Genomic DNA, 13,816 nt, shown 5'->3' on the forward strand with positions numbered 1-13,816 from the left:
TGCTTTCAGTAATCCACAGCTGTCCCGAGTGTGTTTGTGTGAGGCCGTTTATCTGTCAGAACGGGACAACATCAAAGAGGACAAAGCTTCCTCTGGGCGCTCCATCAGAGCTGGCTGGAAGGCTTTCATTAATGACAAAAAATATATAGCTGCAGCTCACAATAAGCTCAATAATGTAAATACCACTAAGCATGAACACAACAGGGGCTCTAATAAGACTGGAGTCAAAAGAGGAAACTTAACTAAGTAAAGATTCTCTGAGTCACTTCCATTTTCCTGAGCGCTCATTGAAAAAGGTGGCCTGGCACACAAAATTTCACTTTTTATTCACATCAAGTGAGACAAAGGGAAAGCAAGGAAGAGGAAGAAGAAGAGGAGGAGGAGAAGGAGGAGGAAGAGCTTGTCCAACTAGGACTGTTTGAGGGGTTGCAAGTTTTCATTGGCATGTGCACACAGGCGTGACTGAAGACGGGTGTGAGCGGTGGATTGTGCGCAATGCTCACGGCAGGCTCTGCTTCAGCTGAGTGTCACTGTTCTTTGTTATGTGGTTTTAATATCAGAAGCTTCCCATTACAACCTTTTCTTGTTTGTTTCAAAAGCCAGAGTTAGGAATCAATTTAATCCGGTTCAGTATTCCTCATCCACTAAGCTGTTCCTCTCCTCTCTCACCCCTCTCTTCTCCCCCATCTAGCATTACCATATTTTGTTTTGCTGTCTCTTCCATTATGTCTTCATAAAAATAGGCTTCTGATAATCTTAAATTCAGGGGCATATTTAATTGACACGGAAATCAGACAGCCAGAATTTAACTCTAGGGGAGCTTTGGTGGAGCAATGATGATTATTCAGCACATCATTGTTGTCTGGATTTATGCAAGCTGTAATTTTTTTTAACGATCTGCGCTGCTAATTTGTTTACAAATTATGGTCCAGTGGGGGGCTGTAAAAGTGAGCTTGCACTGTAGAGTGCAGCACAGGACTACAGCACACAGACATTTTCTACATAGCTAACTCACTTTTTCATTTTTCATTCACACCCACACATAACTCAAACCTACGTCCACAATTACACATATTTAAAATACACAGCATGTTGACATTTTATATGCTCTTTGTTACCATTTAAAATTGTTAAATACACTTTTGCAATTGCTCTTGCACACAAGTATAGCTCATTTAACATTAGGAACATCATGAGTGTATTATTTTGTTATCGAGATTATTATTGTTATTTCCCGTTATTTCTGTTATTTTGTATTTGGCGATTTGAAGTCAGAGGAAAGAAAATTTGATAATTTTCCACTGAAACTACAGACTACAGGATTCAGAGCAGTGAGTGGTGGGCATTAAAACCAAAACATTGAATTAAAGGTTGTTACAAATCTAATGAGAGGTAGGTGATAATTCCCTGCATTCAGCAGCATGTTTTGATGTAGTGTTTGACATGTAATGTTAACACTGTCAAAATCCCATTTAGAATAAATGCCAACATCAGCTAATCCTCGGGGTTCAGGGTTTGGTTAGTTTGGTTGTACAATAGTAGTGCTAGTCTTGTTTAGTTTAGTAAGCTACCACTTTTGCATTATTTTTAAAAACATTTACAGCTGAGGCTTCTACTCAAATTTAAAAATTGATAGTGTATTTTGAGCAATATGGTGGACCATCCAACTGATTCGAATGCCTGATTGCCATCGCTAGATCCTTTTGTTGGCGTGGCTAAAATTATATTTATGTGTTCCATTTTAGCCAAGAAATTGATTTTCATTTGGAACATACTAAATGCAATTTCCATAAGTACTGTCACGAACAGGCCTGGAGGAGACCGAAGTGGATGGGAGGAAATTCATCATTCCAACTGGGCAGTTAGAAAATACAGGGTATGAAACGCTGGTGGCATAAATGGATTGACTGCTTTGTTTGAACTGACAAACGTTTGATTGCCCAGGTGCCCTGCATGTGGCATGTCCGATTCAAAGTCACCCCTTTTTCATCTATGTCAGGAATGCTGTTTCTGTACAACAAAAGCAAGGGAAAGGTTACGCAGTCGTCGGTCCAGTACCTGCGCTCTGTGATTGCCTCCTACAACCCCAGAAATTATGCTCACAGTCATGTGCTTGATCATGGTCAAGCTCACGGTTCAAACCTCCAAGAGTTTAAAGACAGCACATCAAAAATCCCTTAAAAGCAGATCCAGCACCATGAAACAAGTGCAGCTGACAACCCAAATAACAGCCTGATCCACATTCCTGATGAATGCTACAAATGTCCTTTTTTATACTCATCTGGGAAGCTCATCAGCATACCCAGCACACTCACGGTAAATTTGCACTGGCTCATTGTTTCTGTTGATATTGTTGTTTTTGCCCCCCTGACCCCCCTTCCCCCTGTCTTCCCTATCCTGTCTCTGTTCTCTCTTTCTATCCACTCCTGAGCATAACTTTATCAATAAACCAATACCATTGCCAATAAAGCTAAACACAGAAGGGCGACAGGAACATTCATACTGCCTGCCTCAGCTGCTGCACAGGACAGGTTTGAAAAAGAACAAACACGTATATTACATCTATATATGATTCATTCCAAGTTTTTATACAATTTGTGCTTTTCCATAAGAACATCTAAGAAAAGGAAAGTTGAATAGGAATATAAAAGCAAGGCTCAACATGGATGGGTTTTAAAGAAGGACTAAAGAGCATTTGATGAGTCTTCAAAACCAGTATTTAGATTTTGGGATTGCAAGAATCACATACAGATGAAAATCATACATCATCACACTTTTTCTTTATCCAGGATATTATCAGCTGAACAGTTCCGATCCATCTGTAATGTTTACGCGGTTCTATCATTTTGGCACTTCAGAGGCCAAACAGTTAGGATTGTACTGTGCATTAGACTGCCAATGTTTGGTATAATTCAAAGTTTAATTTCTCAGATGAGGTCACCAGATGTACAAATCCAAATATCTGGAACAGAACTCAAAAGCATCCTGTCCTTCACTGATGATTCCTCATTAGGTTCAAAACAGGCAGAGAATCAGAGCAGAAGACACCACAAAATACTATTAATTTCTTATCATGCGCAAACAAGTGGTCAACAACTGCTGGCACCAGGTAAGGACTGAAATGAGCTGGGAGCTGTGTTGTTCGAAATGTCAAAGCCAATGTTGTTGTGGATTATCTGTCAACTGATATGGAACACATTATCTGTGTGCGCCGCCTGAAGTAATCCAAGGCTCATTCATTCAACCAAAATAAATTAACAACAAACCCAACAAGACAAGCAGGTGACAGTGATTTGTGGCACAAGTCGTGTAAAATGGCAATATTTTGGTTTTATCAGTAAGATTTCATCTGGCAAGACAGTATGTTTTCAGCTGACGTGCATTAGCAAGGAGCAAAGCATATACAAAGACAAATCTGGATGGTTTGGTTGGGTCACAGCTACAATGCAGGCGCCTTAAACAGGCACCAGGTGAATTGCCAATTGACTTCTGAAAGGATATGAGCGCCACTGGAATTTTGATTTGACAGCTTTCATTAATTTGTCAATACGAAGCATCTGAAAGTCATGTTGACACAGGTTTCAAACGCACAGCTGCAAAGATCTACATGCACAGAGAGAAAGGCTGACTATCGAAGTGTTTAGCACTGCATCGATTTCTCCAAAGTGTTTATTCTGTGTTAATAGGACTGTCTAAGGGACACTGTGGCTCTATCATCCATCTCTTATTCCTCCATCTATATGGCCCTCCCCGCCTACACACACTGATTCTCTGGGTGTTTCTCTACCTAATGACCTTTCTACTCCATCTTGTATCTTGGTAATACTTAACAGTGAAGGCTCAGTTGCTCTTTTTATGTATTTAAACTAAAATACATGCATGCATGGATGGGCTATACTGTGACCATGTCATTATCACCTTTATCACTCCATTTTTCAAAGTGCTACACAACCCAGTATATGCATTGTACATACATACATCCCTTGCAGGGATGCAAAAAAAAGCCTAAATTCCATCTTGCACCTATATGCCTCTATCTCTTAATATCTTTTTCCTCAAAGTTTCCCCCTGTCTACTCCATTTATATCAGTCCTGAAGCTCGCCCATCTGTTAAATCAATATGTATATTTTAGATGCTTCCAGTCAAGATTACAGCATGAACATGCTTCACATATTTTTCATAATCTTGAGATTTTTGGAAGAAACTCTGTCCCTCCAACACATGAATACACACGCGCACACAGCAAATGTGGTAGGCTTTTAGGGGGGTATAGGTTGTAATTTATCATTAAATTGAGTCCATAAACCCTTTCCTTGTATCAGAATGCGACAGCCGGGATATTCATCACAGATCCACGTGTGCACCCAATCACAAATATACACCTACATACACATAAGTGTACACACACATTCACATCTGGGCTCTGCTGAAAAGGCATTCTATTAAAACAAGGAAAGGTGCAGAGCTAGTCAGATCCCCAGCTATGAAACCAGAGAGGAAATAAATTATGGAAATGGACTCTGACACACTATCCCCTCTCCCTAAAACTCAAATCCACATATACACACATACACATTTACAATGTGGGCTTTCCTTTATTATGACTCAGGAAATGGTGCTACTTAAATTTACTTTTCTTTCTTACCCCCCAGTATTTTAACTATCGGGATACGAGCCACACATTTCCTCCAACAAAACATATATAAATTTTAAGGGCATTTTGAGTGCAGACATTTTGAAAAACTGACAAGATGGCAAAAGTGATACATATGGGCAGATTGAAACTGCTGAGGGAGAACTTATGTGATGGTGTTTGTACCTACCCACTATCCGTAAAGAGGAACTCCAGGTGAGTCATGTAGACATCCCACAGAGGAACACTGTAGCGCTTAGCCAGAGATAGAGCAATTCTATACACGCTGTCATCCAGTGTCCTGAGCACACACAGGCACACAGGCAGAGAGGAGAAGAACAATGGTCAGATTTCACTGCATAGAATCAAATAAGATCCTCACTCCCATTCATATCCTCAAAAACAAAAAAAAAAAAACAAAAAAAAAAAAACGTCTAAGTAAAGGACACTGTATAAACTGAAGAAATATTTCAATGTAACTGCAGTAATGTTGAACAAAGTGTATTCATTCATTCATCCACATGTCAAGTCCCTTCCCTGCCTACTCTGTGAGGCCAAGGATGGTCTCCTTCTTGTAGTCGGAATCAGAGCTGAAGCGCTGGACGTCCACACCGCGGCCCAATCCCTGCAACACTTGGGCCTGAGTGAAGTCTGTGAGACGCTCGTTGTAAACATGCAGCTGGCTGATTAACTTCTGCAGCTCCTCGGGCCAACCTGAGTATGCAGACACATGCTGTGTGACCAATCGAATCAGCTCCTTTGGGTCAGCCTATGAAGAGGGAAATAAGTCTCACATTAACGCACAAAACGCTGCTGAATGTGTTCTTACATGCTGGTGGATTCACAGAGCAAAAGGACATTCAATGGATATTGTGCTAAAAGCTAAATTTCATAATCCTGCAAATTAGCATCATGCTCACCTGTCTAAATGGAAGCAAGCAAAATATGGACAAGCAGATGTCTGTCCCTATGTTATAAGGAAATAAATATGTTGGCTACATATTTGAAGTCTTAAAGGACAAGAATGTGTTGATTAAATACATCAGTGAGGTGCAGTTTGAAACTAACTGAATACACTTTCCCTCAAGCCTTCCTTTCCAACAGTCAATGAGAATATACAGTTTGATTTGACCATTATGGGCCACTGTTGAAACATAACAATATCAAGTGGGCTCTGTGGAATCAGGCTGCCTATGTAGAAGAAAAGGGGGCAATGAAGCAATGAAAATTTGATAGTTTATATTCTATTCCATGTCTGACAGTTGATCCCAATAAATCCTTCACATTGGTCCTTTAAACCGCCAGAATTACTGTCAGTTCACTGACTTTTAATCTTCACTTATTCTTTAAGAATGATGCTTTGCTTGACAATGGACCACACTTTTTGTCAAATTATACATTTGTCCCAGTTCATTACACTGAAATCTCCAAATTAATTTTAGGTTAAATAAAAAAATAAAAAAAGAAGTGTTGAACTCATTGTCGTACATGAAGGTGGTTTTCAAGTTTCCTGCTGATTGATAATTATTGATGCTACTTGTGTTGTATGAGTGCCTTTATTGCTGCCTATCTTTTTCCTTAAATAAATATATATATATATATATATATATATATATATATATATATATATATATATATATATATATATATATATATTTAAAACCAAATAAATATATGTAAAACAAACAAACAAAAAAGCCCCTCCTCCCGAATTTGTATTATGACAATATTGCTTCATTTTGTTCATTTTACATTTAGTTGTGTTGCAGTCTTCTGTCGTCTTCTTAAATCAGAGAACAAAAAACTAAAAACTTTTCTTTTCTTTCTTTTTCTTGCATCGCTGACAATGAACTTCCAGGCATATCTATAAAAATAATGTAACACAATATTCTCCATTGAAAACAAATGGACCTTATATTATAGATACGCTCTTCTTCCTTATCTTTTTACCCATAATTTGATTCCATATGCTGTTCTTATACATTAAGCCATACTGAATACAACATTAAACCAGGTTTGACCAAATGCAACTTGCCCTAAGGGTACATCACTAAACTATCACACATTGAGCTTCAGACACCCTGCAAATGGCGACTGGTATATAAAACTTTACAAGTCTGCAGCCGCTTTGCCGTGACAAACTAATGAGGCAATTTTCAAAAATGGCTGTAATTTTCAAAAATTGTCAGAAAAAGGCAAAGCCACATCATCTAGCCTGGCCTTATGTCTATCTAAGTTTGCTTCCAGTAAGACGCTGACCAATGCACCTCCGTTAAATAAGGCTTTTCAACATGTACCCGTTTTCCTACACACCAAGAAAATATGGGTAATTGTATCTGTAACCATAATTACTACTGTGATTCAGGCCTACGGGGAATAAGACTAAGTGTATACACATTTCAGAGAGTGTCATGCAGCAACATAATGGTAATGGTACGTAAATGTTGTATCTTGCTGGTCGCCTGTTTTAAATAATGAGCTCTTGAATTAGGTTTTTGGCATTTTATATGCTGCCACCCAGCAAGATGGTTTATTTGTTGATCTTTGCAGAAAGTAATTATGGCTCTTGAAAATGTATGTGTATGAGGTGTGCCTGTGTGTGCCGTTTTGGCGTGGTCACCGTGGCAGTCATGGTGGCAGATTCACAGCTCAAAAGCAGGACAAGGAGAAGTGAGAGAAAGTGAAGAGTATTAAAAGTGTAGAAAGTCTGTAAGACTATGGGAGGGGGATGGGAGGACGCAAGTCATGGAGAGAAGAGGGAAAAAAAAAAGGAGGGAGGAGGAGGGATAATGCTGGCACCATTTTGGACACCACTTTCACACGAGGAATAATGACACAAAAGGGAGAACACAGAGAAAGAAGAAAGTCTGTTGGAACTGTGATGGACAGGCCCGTGTTTGAAGAACTTTATTGAAATACCGCTTTCATGATGAAATACTGTTTGCGTTTTCTCTCTCCCACTCTGTCAGTACTTTGTCCTTCTGGCTATCTGGAATATATCCTTCTTTACCTCTCAATACACTTGTTTTTCTTCTTTCCCTGAGATTATTTAACGCCCTTCTTCCTTACTAAGGAATCTCTAGAATCCTTTTTCTTTTGAATAAATATTCACAATCCCAATTGGCTGCAAATTAAGCACAGAGAACACTCACATTTTGTTTTTGCTTCATCTTATCTAATTACTTGCTTATTTAAATTCAAAGAATGCTAAAATGACACTTCTAGTTGTTCATCAAAAAGAAGAATATGTAAACTGCATGTACAGTATAATTGCACGAGGGAGTGTGTGTCAGTACATAGCTGGGGAGAAGCCAACTGTCTGCAACTCCCCCTTGAGCGATTCCACTGCCGCCCCTAATTCCTGTGATGTCATTTAAGAGGGAATAGCATGATATTAAAAAGTCTGTGTATTGGACTCATCTCAGTGCAGCGATGCTTGTTCTCTCATTTACAGTCTTAATTTTCCATGTTATTATATGCACCCATCCCAAATCGATTTGTCCCTGAACAATGATGGCTTGCTAAATATGTGAAATAAATACTTTCATAGTAACTCTTTGAGCTAGAAAATTTTTATCATTGTGGTTAACGAAATCTTAAAATTATTTCACACAGTATTTTCCCTTTTTACCACCATCTGGTTCATCTGCAGAGGTGGGTAAGGTGAAATCTTTTGAACATGTAAACTTTCTCTGACAGCTGGTGCCACGATTGTGATGTGTGTGTATTGACCTATGTGTTTAAATCCTCTGTGGACCGAAAGACAGGCAGCGAGCCAAAAAGCACTGCAGCAGTAAGTATGTCTCGCTCGACTCCCATCAGTCTGGCAGGGTATAAAATTGTAAAAATTGTAATTATTTTACACAGATGAACCCCAAAGTAGGCAGTCTTGAACAGTACTGACTCAATGTATTCTCAGTATTTTCTGCAAGTTATTAGACCATTAATACCACACATACACACTGTACATCCACAAACAGATTCAGCCTAACATAGTTTTTAACAACATTCTGTCTCTTTACGTAATAAGGATCACATTAAAATTATAAAGCTACAGACATGTCTTTGCTCTCCACAGAGTATGATAGTAATGATCTTAACGAGCTGTGTTTATGTCCTGCATGACACTTAGTTATACAGTCAGTGGCCTCATTAGCACTAATTCTGTAAATGTTGTATACACTATGTGCACGTAATTAGGAGAAATGCACAAGGAGAGAGAAATTGGACTCCAGTTTTAAAGGAATTATCACCATCATAAACAGGCTCAGCTGCACTGTGGGTCATAACAAACCATGATGGAGACTTATGGCAAGCAAGATCCAAGCTTCCCAAGAAGAATGCAAAGAGAGAATCAGGAGGAGCAGGAGTAATGTAGCACAGTCGAGCCACTGCATCTTATCAAAGGGTCAGATAGTGCTTTGTCTCCAGCAATCCCAGTCAACTGCAACAGTGCATTTGGAGAGCATATTTGTCTAATAGGCCGCCTTCTGCAGCTATTCTGCTCTGCAGGACTCCCGTGGGTAAAATATAGACTGCTAATGATTGTGGTACAAGGCTGCAATTTGTACAAGTGCACAATTCATACAAAAAAGAGGAAGTGAAGCCATTGGATGTGTGTTGTTTTTCTATGATGGGAAGGTCATTCAGTCTAACTCATTATACCAGTCAATTCAACATCAGGGAGCTGGCTCATTGGTCCAGCACTTTCAAGGTCAGCTTGTACACCCGGCAGCGTGACTCCTGTTGTGGCTGTGTATGGAAAAGCATCTGCAATGACTGCAGGCAATACAGAATGTCGCTGGATGTAAGTGAAGTGCTGTTTATCTGACTCATCTGGTTGCTATTAGGAAACAGGTTTATCTTTTGCTACTAATCATTCTAATATAATCTGTATGTGAGTGTTTTGATAAACCTTCCAGTGCAGAGTTTCCCACTCTGTAAAACAGGCAGGGAAAAAAGCTATGTATTTGTCTTAATAATGGTAAAAATATTCTTTAAAGTTCACTGACTGCATTGGAGTACACATTTTGTGGGTAAAGCATCTAACAATGATTTGTGATCTTTAATTATGAAGCTGGATGTAGTAATGAGATAATCCGAGAACTAAGCTGATTTTCTGCATGATAAATTCTCAAACTGTGTCTATGGTAGAATTGTGTCCTCAATAAATATTTGTGTGTGTGTGTGTGTCTGTGTAGCACTAATGGGAGTGATCAATACTCAACTGCAGGCAAAAATAAATGGTTGAGTGAAAATCCTCAATCTCTGTACTCAGCACATTGTGGCACAATGGCAGCACATTCTCAGATACAATTATGCTAAGCACAAGCATTCTCTGACACTAATACATACGCACAATCATGGGAAAAGGTGGAGCATTAAAACATGACAAAAACAGGTAAACAGTCCTCAGCTCTTCCATAAACACGGGCTATTGTGCAATTTCATGTAAACAGCACCAGCAGGACAATTGCAGTAAAGAGCGCCTCTATTTCACAAATGAGCACTTTGGCTAGTATAATGAAAACTTCCAGTGCGAGCAAGGGGAGAGCGGCTCATTATGCCTTAGGGAATCATGGAAATCCAGCCTCTGTGTCGCCAGGCGTGGTGCTGTTCCAACATGCCTTGGAGGTGTAATCAGATGGGAAGGTAACAGTGAAAGACATGAAAGCTAACACCGGGCAACAGAATCTTCCAATGAGCAAGTCTCTGTATGTTGAAGAGCACTGTGTGGTGGCTAGAACAAGCAAGTTATGAAGCACTTGAGTTAAAAAAAAAAAAAGCCACTTGAGTTTCCTTTACTGAAAAAAAAAAAAAAAAAGCATTAATGGTGCATTGTGGCAGCAGGTGGCAACACCTCCAGACTAATTTATTAATGCAATAATGTGAGAGATTACATTTTTTAAAGTAACCCTGGGACCACTGGTTAATTCGCCTGCAGTCAGTGCAAGCACAATAAATATTCAAAAGCTTTTTGAGTTGGGTAAAAGAGGTAAGGATTAATCATAATTCACTGGATGTTATATCAGGGAATGTGGAAACATTACTCCACAATGGGTGTCCTGAGTGAGGACAGTTGGATTGCCAGCATGTTTTTCTGGCTGTGTTGAAACAAAAAAAAAATTATCTCAAGGCTTAAATAATTTATATTTATCAGATCATTCACAATATTCACTTAAAATCAACAGAGGGAGGCATGTAGAAACAATGTGCTCTCATCCCTGAGCTGCTTATAACAGCAGCTAGGAAGCCCAACTAAGTGGCATGTTGTGTCCCTGACAATCACCTTTGCACTGATTAATTACAGGCCAGCACCCACACACAACAGTGTTTAAATGATAGTCAGGTGATCCGAGCAGGTGTGGGCAAAAAAAAGGTGTTAGCGTTACTCCGGGACAACATGCTACACGTGGCAGGTGCGAAGGACACGTCACCTGTTCTCCACTAATTACACGACCAGGATGGTTAAACAACAGCCTGCAGTGCAGATTGCACATGTGCCCAAATTACATGAAAATCTGGCCGTTCGTGACTTTCTCCACCCCCACTGTCCGTGGTTCATCTCCCATGCAAAACTTATAGCGATACTATGATGATGTCAACGCATGTGAAACAGTTAGCAGAAAGGTCGAGAAGTGATAAGAAATCAGCAAATGCACGTACTGATAAGACGATTAATAGCTTAATTTAATGCAGTGCTAAATCCTGCCAAAAGAACATAAGCTCACATCACACGTGTGATATGACACATCTACCCAGAAATGGGTGATGACGAGTTTTATCCATGCGACATTTATACATATTCATTTGCAGTTGACAGATCGCAGCACATACACACACACGGACAAAAAGATCACCTGCTGTCACCTGAAAACTAACGTAACACTTTGATGCACATGAGCATGTTTGCCTGCAGCTACACATAAACACCCCACACAAAGAGGAACGAACACACGTATAAACTATAAAAAAAACATGTATGTGACATGTTTTTCTCTTCCAAGACTCATTTATAATGCAAAACAAGCAAACACACCAAATTCAGATAAGCTGTTATACATATCTGAAATTAAATATCACACACTTTACAATGCATTCCCTTAAAAGATAAGAGACAGCGAGAGAGCTAAAGAAAGCACAAGAGAAATGTATAAAGCATGCACAGTCAAGATAGGATTGTGAATGGAGAGGGCAGAGATTCGACAAGAACGAAACAGGCCCACAAGGGGGGAAAAAAAAAAAAAAAAAAAAAAAACTAAATAGGACATGGAAGGAGAGGGAGCGATAGCAGAAAGAGAAATATAATTTGAAAAGAAAGTGGTGAGATGGAGACAGTCGAAAACAGAGCTGCCATGCCAACAAAGCATTTCCTTAAAACTAACGGACAGAAAAAAAAGGAGAAAAGTGCAGGGACAAAGTGGAGGAGAGCAGGAAAAAAAAAGGGTTGAAAGGTTTTCTTCCCTGTTGCTTCCATCAGTATTCCAGTAAAAGTTGCCACTAACTCGTCATTATGCTGAGTGAAGGCAAGACCTGGAACACAACGATAACAAGCACTCTCTCTGGTAGAACCCGCAAAAAAAAAAAAGAAGAAAAAAACTCAAAGGAAATGACAGATAAAAAGGAAGAAATGAGCTAAAAATGAAGGTCCTACTACTCTGGGTGTTCGGTGGGGGAGAAAACTGTATATATTTTAAGTTAATGGAGTTGGGGACTGATTGCTGCCATTAGGATGTGATGTGTTGGAATGTGGGGATGAGGATGTGTGGGTGTGCGCAGTGTTGAATATACCTACAGTGTGTGTTCTTCTGCACAATCCTGACCTTAAAACCTCAACTGGGACACACTTATGCTCTTCCTATACTGACCTCGTTCCGTCCTCCGTTCTTTTATTTCAACATTTTTCCGTCCCTCCTTCCACCAGGACTAAAACCTGAGAGAGCCACAGTCCACTCAAGGAAAAGGTCAAAGCCATTTCCTCTTTTTACTCTCCAATCTCCCTCAGACACCACTGTTGCTTCTCACTATCTTCTTTTTCCTCTTCTCACTTCTATATTCTGATCACTTGCACCTGTCTTGTTGGCTCTAACTTTATAAGAGCCACAACTTAACTTTAACGGTCTTAAAAACCACAGTGTGCCATCACTTCCAACAAATACCTTACTTTGCAACTGGCAAAGACAAATTCCAGGTCATCAAAGTATTTTAATAATGGCTTCAAGCCTGAAATTAGACACCGAAGGGATGAACGCTTCATCTTGTCATCATCTGCACCCATGTGCCTGATTTCGCTCTGATACTTCCTCCTGCAACCCAGTGACGGACATAAACCATGGGCAACACATGGGTGTTTTGTTGCTTTGCTTGGGTCCCAGCTCTGCTTTAAGAGCTAAGACTTTAACCAAACATCTCTGGTTTCGTGAAACTTCTCCAAAAAACAATCTGCTGCAAACAGTTTAAGGCTTGGGTTGAAGCCACGGCTTTAAACTTTATTTTTTTTAAGTCTGTGTGCCAAATGTCTGCTGTTTGCAGATGTAGCCTAAACTTTGAAGATCTTGTTTTATGCTGTCTTGGGACATCTTCAATGTTTCTTTCAATATTTGCGCTGGGTATTTATCACCTTTGGTGTTTAAAATGCCCCCCTAAGGACATCATAAAAACTTTTAATGGTTCAGGGAATCAGCAAGCTGACCAATGGTGTAACTTGATCACTCAGTCACCTTATAAAGCTGGCCCAACTGGCGCAGCCCCACCCACAGATAACATGGTCAGCATCCAGTGCTTCAATTCACTCAATTACCCAGATAACCATTATTCCATGCTAACCTGGTACAGAGAGTGTTTCTTGTCCTTGAAGCAGGGTTTGAGATGGGTGTAGATCTGGAGAGAGTAGTAGTAGGCCGCCAGCTGGAGGGATAACGCAGAGTGACACTGCTTCTCAAAACACTTGTTGGCATCCAACACCTGCATGTATGGACAGAAAGAACGTTACAGGAGCTGTTGACATAATGTTGTCAATTAAAATATGAATAATTAAAAAAAAGCCCCCACACACATTGTCAGTTAAGAGTCATACATTTAATGTTTCACACATAACTAGTTTAAGAAACAGATCTGTTCTCGTGGCGCTGCATCAACCCATTCAGTTCCCACGCAGTCAGTTTGTCAGTAACATCACTTTA

General features: G+C 39.7%; 1 protein-coding gene across 3 annotated transcripts in view; it reads right to left on the reverse strand.

Annotated features, from left to right (window-relative positions):
• Positions 1 to 13,816, reverse strand: part of nbas (NBAS subunit of NRZ tethering complex) — a 122,656-nt gene that overhangs the window by 45,836 nt on the left and 63,004 nt on the right. For all 3 annotated transcript variants that reach the window (XM_029496822.1, XM_029496823.1, XM_029496824.1), the window contains exons 41-43: positions 13,461 to 13,598; positions 5,180 to 5,403; positions 4,825 to 4,935 (exon numbers count right to left, since the gene is read on the reverse strand). In XM_029496822.1, coding sequence (XP_029352682.1) covers positions 4,825 to 4,935; positions 5,180 to 5,403; positions 13,461 to 13,598 — 473 coding nt within the window. The remainder of the gene's footprint in view (positions 1 to 4,824; positions 4,936 to 5,179; positions 5,404 to 13,460; positions 13,599 to 13,816) is intronic.

Source organism: Echeneis naucrates, chromosome 24 (assembly GCF_900963305.1).
Source record: "Echeneis naucrates chromosome 24, fEcheNa1.1, whole genome shotgun sequence".
Taxonomy (NCBI): Eukaryota; Metazoa; Chordata; class Actinopteri; order Carangiformes; family Echeneidae; genus Echeneis; species Echeneis naucrates.